Raw genomic sequence first — 14,850 nt, 5'->3', positions numbered from 1 at the left:
CTGGGATTTGAACCCAAGGTTGTTTAACTCATTGCACCCTCCCAACCTCTACAGGTTTGTAATATATAACATACAGTTGTGTTCCATGCCAAACCATAGTGATTTATTTTCTGTTATCATGATGCATATCTTTGCATAATAATAATTATTATTCTTATGCAGCATAATTGGAAATCTCTAATTTCATCTCCAAAATCATATCTCAAATTAATTCAGAAAGTAAATGTGATGGAGTTACTTTTGATATTCTTTATAGAAGGATGGAGCATACATGCTAAATCTCATGTTTGTGATGTTGAACTCAAAAGGATTCAATGTTGCAGGGGGTGGGGAGGTATGTTCACATGAAAAAATATGAGAATTTGATAATTTCATAAAATTATAAGCAGTAGTCTTAACACTGAGTGTATTTTACTTAGATATGGTGAAATATGTGTTCATCAACTAATAGAGCCTATCCAGAGATAGACATAACCAGATAACCAGGATAACTAGAGAAATACAAGTTTAAGATGCAAGAAAAATATACAAATGATCAGCCAATTACAAAGATATCACATGAGGTCTTTGGATTTAAAATGTAACAAACAGGCTGGGCACAGTGGTTCACATCTGTAATCACAACACTTTGGGTGGCCAAGGCAGGAAGATCAATTGAGGCCAGGAGTTCAAGACCAGCCTGGCCAGCAGGGCAAAACCCTGACTCTCCTAAAACTACAAAAATTAGCCAGTGATGGTGGTACATACCTGTAATCCCACCTACTTGGGTGGCTGAGGCATGAGAATTGCTTGAACCCAGGAAGCGAAAGCTGCATTGAGCCAAGACCATGCCTCTGCACTGCAGCCTGGGAATAGAGCGAGATTCTGAAAAAAAAAAAAAAAATTAACAAAATTTCTTTAACAAACAGAGCCGTGGACCCTGAGCTGGGGGTTCTGGCCTTGAGATTTTGCTTCAGGATGACTGGATGGCACTCCAGCATCCACACAACCAGGGTTTCACATTGGTGTTGATCTTGTTTGCAGAGGAACAGTTCCTTAGTCCTCCTAGCCTCAAACTCCACGTTTGTAAAATGTACCAAAGTAACAACAGGTTTCTTGGAATGTCAAAGTGCTCTCACCATGCAAGTAAAAGTAATAATCCAGTGTCAATGATGTGCATAGTTCAAGGAAATGTATTTTGAAGTCCTTAAAATGAAGAGTCAATGAAACACAAATAGCAGAATGGATTAGAAAAATATACATCTACAGGTCTGTGCTATAGGACAAAATATGCATAAGTACATAGAGCATAATAAATAAATCTAATAAATATGTTTACAAGTAAACATGCGCACACACAGAAGTAACACAGGAGAAGTGGAGTGAGGGATATCAGGGGGCAACTCGAAAGCTCCATTTAAAGGGTGCAGACTCAACTGAGTCCAATTGCTTTCACATATCTCTTTCTGCACAGCACTTCTAATACTGGATGTTATCATTTTTTTACACTAACTTGATAGGTGAAAAAATTACATCTCATTTTGAAATGCATACAGTCTTTAACTCAAAAATTTTCCTTATGAACATTTTAAAAAATGTTTAACAAGATTTTCCTTATGAACATTTTTGCATAATTTGCTAACCATATTTATGAAGTTGCTCATTGCTATAGTTTTAAGTCAACAAAAAATTAAAACAACCTGTTTGTCCATTAACTATTTATAGAACTCACGATGCTGTTTTAAACAGTGGAATATTGTAGCTTTAAAAAAAAATTTATAGATAAATACATGCTGATAAGAAAATTTCTCCAAGACCTATTATTAAGTAAGTAAATATCATGCAGAATTATGTAGTGTCAACAAAGGTTATTGTAGGTATGTTAATCATATACATATTAATATACACATTGATCTTATTTTCTACACAGATGTACAAAGAACATTTTATTGAATTACATTGCGGGAAATGAATTTTTTTACTTATAATTTTACCATATCTATATAATTACTTTTAATTTTATAAAACTTGTTAACAGTTTCTATCTGCAATTTTTTAAAAAACTCTTACTTTTTTAATCCTTACATTTTTTCAGGCTATACTATTGAGAATGATTGATATTATGGATACAGGGAGATGTGAAAATACTATAGAGTTTCAGGAGAGAGTTGAGGACTTGGGACTAGAAGAGGTAAGATAGCTCAGTATATCTGGTTTGAATTCTGTATCTTCTGTTATAAGTTAATGGGTCCAAATGAAATAATTCATGGAAAATTCTGAGAATAGTGTCACATACACAGTAACTATGTAAGTGCTGGCTATATTCAAATTGTAGTATCAGTGGGGCTAGGGAGAAATCGTTGCATTTGAGAATTTTTTGTGAGGTTAAAATGAAAAGAACTTGGGTTGATATCTGTAGTGGGAGGTAAGAAAGCAGGAGGTGTTAAGGAGAACTCCCAGGTTAGTTTTTTGGCCTAAGCAACTTGTATGGATGGTGGTTTTTGTGATATGAGACCCTGGAGAAAGATTAAGTTTGAAAGGGAAGACTGTGAATTCTGTTTTGTTTCAATGTGCTCATCTAACAGTTAAATACTGGTGAGTAGTAGGCAGATTAGGGGAGAGGTATGGGATGGAAATAGAAATTTCTGAGTTATCACACCTAAACAGTGTTTAAAATTTCAAAGTATACGTGTACCTGGGTAGAGAGTGTAGCATGAGAAGAAAAAAACGCAATTCTGAGAAACTCCTTCTGTAAAGGTGTGTGAGAGAAGCAGCAGCTGCGGCAGAAGGAACTGAGACAGGGTTATTCAGAGGAGCAAGAGAGAAATCATGAGAAACAAAAAAAAAAAAGGATTTAAAAAAAATATTCCATGTGATGGGGACTGAATCACAGGGAGTTGAGAGTACTCTATCTTTAGTCTCAACTCAAACTTCAGCTGCGCTAGGAAAGTGCTTTTGGCATTCCAATAACTCCTCATTTTTATTTATTTTTATTTTTATTTATTTATTTTTTTTCTGATACAGGGTCTCGCTCTGTTGCCCAGGCTGGAGTGCAATGGTGCAGTCTGAGCTCACTGCAAGCCTTTGCCTCCTGGGCTCAAACAGTCCTTCCATCTCAGCCTCCTGTGTAGCTGGGACTCAGACATGCACCTGATTTTTATATTTTTAGTAGAGATGGGGTTTCACCATGTTTCTCAGGCTGGTCTCAAACTCCTGGGCTCAAGCCATCTGCCTGCCTTGGCCTACCAAAGTGCTGAGATGAGTCATGAGGCTCCAAAGCCAGACCTCATCTTTAAAAGATATATATTTAAACCAAAATTCTTGATCTTATTTTCTCAAGACTATAGCCCACTTCCAGTTTCCCTTTTTTTTTTTTTTTTTCTCAAAACATTTCAAAATCATCTCCCTACCTACCCAGGCCTAGAAGTTATCCTTGGCACTTATTCCTCTTTACACAAGTAGGGTTTTGCCTCAGTTACTCTTAATTCCCAATATAATACCACAATCCCTTCCTATATTTCACCAGAATTAGAGTAAGAGTTTCCTTACCTGCATACTCCTCCTCCCACAGCTCCGTCTATTCACAAGAGATGGTTGCATCATTCTTTCCTATACTCTTAAGTACTCCCAGAGATTCACCATTGATTGCATCAACTACCAGATACTGTGGCTCAAAGCTTTCTGTAGTGTAACCTAACCTACGTCTCCAGAATTTTCTCATCATTTTCATTAACTCAGGTGTTCCCACTAAGCTCAGGCCTGAGCAGTTTTTACTTCCACAATCTCTGTGTCTTTGTTTATACTGTTCTGTTTGCCTACAATGTGTTTCTTCCAACAATCCAAATCCTCAAAGACCAGCTGAAGTACCTAGTTTCTCAAAGGGCTTCGTCAATAAGTGACAGCTTAAGAACTCCTTGGTACTTATTGATTACATTAGTTTTTCGCAATTATTGTCTTACATTATTGCCATTTCATTAAGAAAATATTAACTCCTTTACCCTTCTCAAAAATATATCAGCAATCAGACCATTGCACTATATGTGTAAGAAAAAAAAATAAATTTAAAGTATTATACATTTAAGCATTGTATTTTTTAAAATTTTAAATTATTTAAAAACTTCGGGGGGATACACAGTAAGTGTATATATTTATGGGTTGATTTTTCTGACTCTAATTTGATAACAACTAAGATTTCATATATTTTACGACAAAAGATTTATTCACTGATATTTTCCATGAAAGTTAAACTAATCAACATAATTTTAGTAGTCATACAACTCTCTTCACCTTTTCCTATATCATAACTCAAACTACTTGAAAATATGTTTTTAAGTAAATTTACCCTTACTTTAATATCAGAATACTTGAGACCAATAAAAGTTTTTAAAGTTGAGTTTCAAGGAAACAGACAGGCTACTTTTGTGTCCTCTTGAATCCATTTGGCTGGAATACTCCCCATTAGGTTGGATAGCCATTATCTACCTTACAAAAGAAGTGGAGGACATAAGCAAAGCTCACTTAAGAATTTTCTCTGCCAATTGGAAAATACATAGTTTATTCTAAGTTGGAATAAGTTAAATATAGCTATCTAATGCTATCTGTGCTATTTAAATCAAGACTTTACTTATTTAAAAAATCAGAACAAAAAAACATACACTTCTCTCTCACTTGGCCACAGAGGGATCTGATCCACTTTTGACACACAACTGTTAGATTAGACATGGAAAGTATTTTATTTGAAAAGGAAATTTAATGATTGTCATTCCAAAAAGTTCTCTCTGGTGGGAAGATGTTTCACTGGAATGACAGTAATAAAATAGAAATGTCTTGATACACTTTTTTCACTTTAGCAAACTGATTTCTGATCTGAGTTCTCACAGAATTGCAAGTATGTCCAAAACTTTGTGTCTGTTAATTACTTCTTAATGCAAACATCATTTTTTTCTTCCATTGTTGTGGTGATCAGTGTACACTTTGATATAAAACACATTTTGGTTATTTTGACGGTCCTTTCACAACATATTCATTTCTCTCTAAATCATTCAGAAGCAATCTGTTTGATTTTGTGACACACATTTCCTTGATTTGCTATAAATATATTTAAACATTTTCATTAAAGAGGCAAGAAGAGTTTGAATGTTAGATCCAAATATTAATGAATTAATTAAACACATACACACACACACACACACACACACACACACACACACAAACACCCTCAAATGCCTGATCTCTAGGAATGGATTCAATTCCAAATATCCATGTGTTAAATAAGGCAGACAAATTGCTTTAAAAAGACACTGAAACCCAGACCAAAATGAATAGCAAATCTTTAAAAACAAACCTAACTTTTGTTCTTTAGTATGCTTGTTTCACACTCACTTTATTAAAAAGTTGAAAGATGGAACTGCCAAACATATACATAAATGAATAGGAATGCAGCGCTAATAATTTCCAGTAGAAGTCATCGTTTGGTTTCCTTATGAGGTTCTCTCTCCACTGTGAATGCTACTTCACTCTTGTTAAACCACTTTGGAATAATCCATTATTCCCAAAGACAAATCACCCAAGTCTATGCTGTTAACCTTGTTACAGATTGGCACTTATCATTACAGATTAGATCAGGTTCTGTAAGATTGTCTATTATATTGGTTGAGGAAAAAAACATTTGCGCTCTGCCAGTGACAATTTTCCCTTAATTTAGGAATTCCTATTTCTTACAGAGGCCAGCTGGAAATGAGCAAAGCATTACAGAGCCTTCCTTAGCTGTTGGCCTGGAGAATACACATTTTCTCCAAAATATATATCTTTGGCATAGTCTAGAAGTAAAGAATCTTGGGTAATCTCTGTGCTGGCCAAGTGTGAGAATTATGATTTTAACCCCTAAATGCACTGAAGTGTTTCTTTTAATTTAAGAATTAAAAAACAGATTGCTGTTGAGTTTTTTAATCTAACAAAAATTTAAACACCTTAGAGTGATATTTTTACTGTTGTGTTTTCTGCCTCTTTGGTAAAGTATTTAACATGACATTTTATAGGATTTACAGCTTGAAGAATCTTACAGTTCCTTTAGGATGTGTTTAACATGCACAGATTAATAGTTCCATGAACTCACTGACAAACTAGTAGATTATATAACCTAAATCTACACATTTATTTATACTGTAATCTCCCATATAGTCCCCAAACCTAAGTAATCTAAATATTCAGAGTGACAAATGACTAGCTAGTACGGAAACAGTACTTATATGACTTTTCTGAAGTCCTGACATGAAAGGTAGAAACTAACATTTAGTTAATAATTTTAAACTTTGGCATTTTACCATCAATTCTCAATGTATAAGACTAGATGTGGAAGTCTTTTCTTTAACCCCATGTTCAAAATCATATATTACTTCAAATTATAACTTAAAGGACAAATATGGAACATTTTCTATAAGAGCAGTTGTTAGTCAAATAAGTAGAGTTAGTAATTATCTCAATGCATGTTTTCAAAATGATATGATTAAAGTAAAATATCAAACTGCCAGTTGAAGAATATTTCATTCTAACACTAAAATATTTATTGGCTGAGCACAGTGACCCACGTCTGTAATCCCTGGACTTTGGGAGGCTGAGGTGGGCAGATCACTTGAGGTCAGGAGTTCGAGACCAGCCTGGCCAATATGGCAAAAGCCCATCTCTACGAAAAATACAAAAATTAGCTGGGTATGGTGGCAGCACCTGAAATCCCAGGTACTTGGAAGGCTGAGGCAGGAGAATCGCTTGAACCTGGGAGGCAGAGATTGCTGTGAGCCCAGATTGTGCCAGTGTACTACAGCCTGGGCAACAGAGGGAGACTTCATCTTAGAAATAAATAACTAAAATTAAATATTTATCTTTTTTTCTTTTGAGCTTTTTGTGCCAATCAGTAAGAGCTTCTATCATATACTTTAATTTTAGAACAGTATATATATATACACACACACATATACACACACCCACATATATATACACACACACATAAACATATATGTGTGTGTGTATGTATTATATATATATAAATTTTTTGTTTGTTTGTTTTGAGACAAAGTCTCGCTCTGTCACCAAGGCTGGAGTGCAGTGGCATGATCTTGGCTTACTGCAACCTCCGCCTCCAGGGTTCAAGCGATTCTTGTGCCTCAGCCTCCTGAGTAGCTGGGATTAAAGATGTTCGCCACCAAGCCCGGCTAATTTTTCTATTTTAGTAGAGACAGGGTATCACCATGTTGGCCAGGCTGGTCTCAAACTCCTGACCTCAGGTGATGCACCCACCTCGGCCTTCCAAGGTGCTGGGATTACAGGTATGAGCCACTGTGCCCAGCCTAGGACCGTATATTCTTATACTTCTTCCTTTCACGTTCATTTTGAGAAGCACTAATAAATCTTTATTTTTACAAAGAAAGAATTACAAGACTCAGTGTCACGATTCTAGTATAGTTGTTTATGCAAGTTAAATACAGAAAACAGCATAATTGTTGGCTGCTTGCCAGATAGCAACAGTGTAAGACATCAGAAATTGTCATGTGGGGCAGTCCAGTGGATGTCAGAGCCCATGCAGTGCAGAAGCCATACAAGAGTCAGAGATCAATGGAAAGAATGAGTGTCTGCTCTCTCAACAGGAGAGTAGTTCAGAGGCTTTTATGAATAGCCCGTTTATAACGTGTTTAGTGAAATTAAGTTGTTCAGAAGTGCCTACGCTGCTTCTTGGCACAGCAGACAACAATATTCTTTGGTGAATTTGGCAGAAACATGATAATGGCTAGGTTATACCATGAGCCATCACATAAATTTCTACATATGATTCATGAATTTTCAATGACAGAAAGATAATTTTATACTTTACAAAAGTAGATTCAAGTTGTACTATGTGCAAGTCTTGAATAACCCATTGACATCATGTTTGACTGTTCTTTTGTCTCATTTGGGCACTTTATAAATTTGTGGATGGCTATTTATTGGAGCTTGTGCAGCCCCTTTGAATTAAACACGTTTTACTTATTTCAGTATATTTCAGAGCGTATTTGCTATCATTCACCGGAATTGAGTGGATACCTACTAAGCATAATGGTGTTCATATAAACTATGGGAAAGAATATGTGAAGATGATCTTGATAAACATATTAAACTATATCATAAAAGGAACATTTCTATATAAAATAATGAAAATTTAGCAACAGAGTACTTTCATATCTTCTGTGTAGCATTTGACCCATCAAAAACTTCTTTATACCATTGTGCTATTTTAGATCTAATTAACCTCAGTTCCTAAAATGTATCAGATTACACTTGAAAAACTTTAATTTCATCAGGCCACACGTATTCAATAGTACACATTCACTGATCTTGAACATACTGGAGCTATGACATCTGTAAATATCTCAAGGTCAATGGACATTTCTTTGAGCATCTTCTATAAGGTATTCACCTATTTTTCAGTGTTAAACCAAAGTTTTTTGTTTTTTGTTTTTTGTTTTTTTTTTAATTTTAAGTTCCAGGATACATGTGCAGAACATGCAGGTTTGTTACATGGGTAAACGTGTGCCATGGTGGTTTGCTGTCCTTTTCAACCTGTCACCTAGATATTAAGCCCTGCATGCATTAGCTATTTGTCCTGATGCTCTCCCTCCCCTCCTCCATCCCCAACAGGTCCCAGTGTGTATTGTTCCCCTCCCTGTGTCCATGTATTCTCATTGTTCCACTCCCACTTATGAGTCAGAACATGCAGTGTTTGGTTTTCTTTCCCTGTGTTTGCTGAGGATGATGCCTTCCAGCTTTATCCATGTCCCTGCAAATGACATGATCTCATCTCTTTTTATGGCTGCATAGTATTCCATGTTGTATATGTACAACATTTTCTTTATCCAGTCTATCACTGATGCACATTTGAGTTGGTTCCATGTCTCTGCTATTGTGAATAGTGCTGCTATAAACATATGTGTGCATGTATCTTTATAACAGAATGATATATATTCCTTTGTGTATATACCCAGTAATGGAATTGCTGGATCAAGTGGTATATCTGGTTCTAAATCCTTGAGGAATCACCACACTCTCTTCCACAATTATTAAACTGATTTACATTCCCACCAGCAGTATAAAAGTGTCATATTTCTCCACAGCCTCACCAGTATCTGTTGTTTCTTGACTTTTTAATGATCACTATTCTGACTGGTGTGGGATGGTATCTCACTGTGGTTTTGATTTGCATTTCTCTAATGATCAGTGATATTGAGCTTTTTTTCACGTTTCTTAGCTGCATTAATGTCTTCTTTTGAGAAGTGTCTGTTCCTGTCCTTTGCTCACTTTTTGAAAGGGTTGTGTTTTCATCTTCTAAGTGTGTTTAAGTTCCTTGTAAATTCTGGATATTAGACCTTTGTTAGATAGGTAGATTGCAAAAATTTTCTCCCATTCTGTAGGTGGCCTTTTCACTCTGATGATAGTTTCTTTTGCTGTGCAGAAGCTCTTTAGTTTAATTAGATCCCATTTGTCAAATTTAGCTTTTGTTGCAATTGCTTTTGGTGATTTCATCATAAAATCTTTGCCCGTGCCTATGTCCTGAATGGTATTGCCTAGATTTTCTTCTAGGGATTAAGTGAAGATCTCAGCAACACTTTCCATTAATGCCATAAGTAATACAATTTCAGGAGTGAAATTTCCATGTTCAGTTTTCTCATGTTATTTAACTTGTCAGCAGTGTCTCATGTCTCTTTCATCTTTTATGATAGAAGAAAGGATTTCACACCTTGGTCTGTCCAAGAAATGGACTTCACAACTATTCAGAGTTCATTTCATCCCTTTGTTTCTACAATAATGTCACAGAGAATTTGTTAAGATTTTTTTTTTTTTTGAGTGTGTTTTTATTTCCTACACGTTTTCATTTTCTCTCATTTGTCTGTGTTTAGGCCAGTCCATAAGTTTGTCAAATCATTTTGACATCTGAGCCTATCTTTTTCAGTAATGCCAAACCCTGTCTGCTCGGTGCTATCAACTTAGTAGATATAATTTTGTAAGAATTCATGTCTGTATCTGTTACTACATCATCCATGGTCACTTGTAGAAAAAATATAAACATCTGAGTTAAGTAAACTTCTACTCTACGCTTCTGTAAATTTGGACATTGCTTATACGTCCCCCAAGGATTTCCCTTTCAGCTGGTTTATTTTGATTAAACTATTTTTAGGTAGAATAAAGTCATTCAGCTCTTATTACCTGGCATAAGAATGACAGGTAATAAAGTAGGAAATGGCAGGAAATTAAGCTTTAGAGACTGAAAACGACTATAGGGTTTAAGAAGGTATATTTCATTTTGAAAGAAGATTAAGTCTTTTTCTTGTTACCAAATTGATTTGCTAACATTTCTATTTGAACTTCTCACTTACTAAACTATTTCTCTGATCATTTTGAGAGTCCAAAGTGTTCAAATTATTGAGAATTATTTTATCGTGTTTAGTGTTTGACATGTGAGCCACAGTATAGATACAACTTAATACAATCTTAGACATTGTCACTAATGTCCAGGGCAATAATAGATTTATTTCATTATAAAAGAAATATGGGGTTGTCAATGAAAAGAGTCAAACTGTGTAAAATATTTAAAGAGATTTATGCTGAGCCAAATATGAGTGACCACAGCCCATGACACAGCCCAGGGAAATTCTGAGAACATGTACCCAAGGTAGTCAGGCTACAGCTTAGTTTTATACATTTTTGGGAAACGTAAGACAGCAATCAATACATATAAGATGTACATTGGTTTGATACAGGGACAACTTGAAGAGGGAGCTACCAGGTCATAGGTGGATTCAAAGATGTTCTGATTGGCAATGGATTGAAAGAATTTATTTAAAGACCTGGAATCAATAGAAGGGAGTGTGTCTGGGTTAAGATAAGGGGTTGTGGAGACCAAGATTCTTATGCAGGTGAAGCTTCTACTTAGCAGGCTTCAGAGAGAATAGATAGTAAATGTTTCTTATCAGACTCAAAAAGGTGCCAGATTCTTAGTTAATTCTCTTCTGGATCAAGAAAAAGACCTGGAAAGAGAAGGGGATTCTTTACAGAATGTAGATTTTTCCCACAAGAGAAGCTTTGCATGGCCATTTCAAAATATGTCAAGAAAATAAGTTTTGGAGTAAATTACTTTAATTTGTTTCAGGGCCTGCTGTCTGTCATATTCTTATTGCCACAAAGAGTTTGCTTTGTCAATCTTAAGGTCTCTTTTTTAACGTCAATGCTGGTCAGCTACGCCTGAATTCCAAAGGGAGGAGGGTATTATGGAGTATGTTCTACTGTTACCAGCAGCAAATCCACTTGGGTCTACAGCACCCTCAGTTCTTGTCTCTTCAGAAGAAAGAATTTGAGGGGCATAAGGCAGAAGGAGAGACCAAGGCAAGTTTTACAGCAGGAGTGAAAGTGAAGCAGCGTCATTATCTGGGGTAAATACCCGAGGTTTGTTGTGTTATGCCAGGGGCGGACACACAATAAATGAGCTTAAGCGCAGATGTTTAATAGGCAAAAGAACAAGAAAAGAGAATAACTCTCGTAGAGAGAGAGGGACTCCTGAGTGGGTCTTCTGATTCTGTGGTGAAATGCATGAGGTTTTATAGATGAGGTTTTATAGATGAGGTTGAGGAGGCTGTGTCTGATTTACATAGGGCATGAGAGATTGGGCAGACCAGGTGTGCCATTCGTTTGCATAGCACAGGAAGAAACTGGCCACCCCACCCTAATCTTTTATTACGCAGATGGGTTCTCCTCTCGTCTGGTATCGTGTTGACTGTTCCTTTATTCTACACCTGGCTGACAAAGAAAAAGGGAGAGGGACCCTCCATGTCGAACATATCAGACCCCCAGGTAGCCTTTTCCTATTGGCACAGTTGCAGGCATTCACCCATGCAAGCTTCTAGCTTCTATGTCTGCAGCTCAATTCTACAGGCTGTTCTTTCTTAGAAAAGGAATGATTTGGGGGCTGCTTTTCATTAAAAGAAAGCCTTTACCAAGGACTCTCTGACTCTCACAAACTGCCTAAATAATTTCTTTCCAGCTAGTGTATGAAAAATGTATTAAAAAGCTTTTATACAGAGCAGGAATGAAAGGATGGAAAATAAACTTGGAAGAGGGCCAAGCAGGTAACCTGAAGGGCAAGTATGCGGCTTGATCTTTTGGCTTGAGGTGTTATATGTTGGCATGCTTCCGGGGTCTTCCATTCCTTCTCCCCAATTCTTCTTTTGGGGTGAGCTGTCCACATGCACAATGGCTGGCTCGCACTTGGGAGTGGAGCATGCGCAGTGTGTTTACTGGCGTTGCATGCGTGCTCACTTAAGGTGCTCTTCCCTTACTAGTCTAATATTCCTAGGAGGTCATATAGCAGTTAAACGCCACCATTTTTCCTCTTAATGCTCATGCTTGAGACCACTTGCCCAATTCCTGAGCTCTTATTGGAAAGCTGCTGATCACCAGTTTCCGGTTTTTTTCCATCTGTAGGGAAACTGCCTTCCCCAAGTGCTGGCTGCAACTAATTATTATTTTAGAGAGACAGTTAACAACCTACTGACCATCACCTGATGGTCGCCTGACATTCCTGGTTGTGGGGGAGGGAGAGTCCCTCTTCTGCCTTGCTCATGTCTGCCTATCTAGTATAACACTGCCACCCATTCATGGCCTGAATTTGTGTTTCAGGTTTACTTCTAGAATGCTCTTGGCTGACAGGAGGGGTCCATTCAGTTAGTTGGGGGACTTGGAATTTTATTTTTGGTTTACATGGTGAAATTATCTCATGTGTACCCAAGTACAGAGAAGATTGTACTTTCCTTAGGTAGATTTAATTGATGAGTATCACTAAGGCAATAGAACAAATTTTGCTTTCAGAGACTTTAGGGCTTATTTTTTGGTGGGGAAAAGGGATTATCAACATCAATTTTCCTTGTGCCTTGTTGTTTGTCTATGTCAAAAATTTGCTTAAGTCCTAAATCCTTGTGACCTATTTTCTAAGCTGTTTAAGTTTGCTCTAAAGATGATTGCTTTCATTTTACTCTAGTAAACCTGGGACATCATGGTTGTGTTTCCTATTCAGAATTAAATCTTGTATGTGGAGTTGATTCATGAGGTGCTTTGTTTCAAAGGTCTTTTGGGTCAACATTAAACTGTTTGGGGAACAGAATATCTATCAGACAATACAAGACTCTCTTTTTAAAATACTCTAGTCAGAAAATGTTCCTTGTAAAAGAAATTTCAATAGCAAGTTATCCGCTAAACTCTGTATTTCTTTCCGATTTGCTGGCAAATTGATGTTGACATTTTAGCATTTTGGTTTTTAGTGGAACTCTATAGTGTGTCTTGTTTCAAATATACATTAAATTACTTGATACACATGTGAAGAGCAAGATGTAGCATTTATTAGAAAGAAGGACTGAAAGAAGGGAGAAGGGAAGGAAGGAGAGAGAGAGCATGCCATGGAATCTGAAGAAACACCTACCTAAAGGTCCACTCTACTCATTTGCCCTTGTTATTAAATATCTTAGAATATCATAGCACACAAATATATGAATAAAACTATATAGTGCAGATAGTAGAAATAACATTATATCTGGAATCAAAAGACTTGCATTTGAGGTTTGTCTCTCCTTATGGGGCATGTCTTTCTATCATCTCCTTGAGTCCTACCCTGATTTTCCCATTTGAATTACAAAACCCCTTATCCCAAACGTTTCCCATCCTCTCTCTCAGCTTTAATTTTTTCCATAGTACCTGTTAACATGTAAATTTTAGTGTACTTTCCTCCTTTTTTTTTTTTTTTTTTTTTTTTTTTGCTCTTACCCTCTCCCCCATTAAAATGTAAGCTCCTGGGGGCCCCTGTTCCTGTCTGTTTTGCTTACTATTACATCCCAGTCTCCAGAAGTAGCACATTGGCTCAGTAAATATTTGTTGAATGACCAATTGAAATACATGCTTCACACTTTCTATTAGCAATGTTGTTAGGGTTATGAGAAAGATAAGCAAGATATTCTATGTAAAAGCATATTAGAGGCATGGAATATAATAGGTATTTCATATGTCTGTTCATTTGTGTTTATTGTCTAATATATGATCTGTCAGTAGGTTGTCTGTAGATAAGGTGACTAGATGTTTTAGTTTATTCAGGACTGTCTCAGTATGCCTAGAGTCTGGGGAAAGTTATTATCAGCAACTTATTTCACAAATGTCCTGATATGGATAATAAATTATATGATCACCCTATCTAAAGATGAATCATGCATGTGAATTGTCCTTAGAACAAAAGTTTACCTCATACCACATAACCTGAGTTATACTAAAAATTAAACAAAAAAGCTTTCAAAATTCATTAATTTTTAATTTAACAGTAAAGTAGGAGGATAATAGTCTAACATGGCAGTATGTGGAAAAGGGAAATATTTCTATTTTAACATAAAAGGAATATTAGCAATTTTCTAGTATTAAATAGTGCTTCAGCATTCAAATGCTGAATTCAGTATTTTTTAAGTTAAAACTCTAATTCCAGCACTTCTTGTCTGTAAAACCATAGGCAATTTGTGAATTTATGTGAGCATCTACTTTCTCGTCTGTTTAAAAGGGATAATAGTATTCATGGCCTTCATTAAAATAAATGAAGATATTAAATTAAAGTAAATATGAGCTTTAACACAGTGCCTGGCATATAATAAATACTACATAAGTGCTAGCTTCTTCCTGTTCGTATTGAATGAAGGAAAAACTTTCAGAAGTAGTACTGCCAGAGACTTTGGAACCAGAGAGACTCGCTCTTGCATAGGACCGGTAAAATAAGGCTGAGACCTACTGGACTGCATTCCCAGGAGGTTAAGGCATTCTAAGTCA

The 14,850-nt window shown here is 36.2% G+C and overlaps 1 protein-coding gene across 1 annotated transcript in view; it reads left to right on the top strand.

Moving 5' to 3' along the window:
* The window catches only part of ADAMTS19 (ADAM metallopeptidase with thrombospondin type 1 motif 19), a 252,046-nt gene that overhangs the window by 227,704 nt on the left and 9,492 nt on the right, over positions 1-14,850 (top strand). Inside the window, exon 21 of the mRNA XM_026454497.1 lies at positions 2,075-2,170. Within this exon, the coding sequence (XP_026310282.1) occupies positions 2,075-2,170 (96 nt within the window). The remainder of the gene's footprint in view (positions 1-2,074; positions 2,171-14,850) is intronic.

This window comes from Piliocolobus tephrosceles, chromosome 4, assembly GCF_002776525.5.
Source record: "Piliocolobus tephrosceles isolate RC106 chromosome 4, ASM277652v3, whole genome shotgun sequence".
Taxonomy (NCBI): domain Eukaryota; kingdom Metazoa; phylum Chordata; class Mammalia; order Primates; family Cercopithecidae; genus Piliocolobus; species Piliocolobus tephrosceles.
The sequence above is the reverse complement of the archived record's forward strand: the minus strand, read 5'-3'. Positions and strand labels throughout refer to the sequence as shown.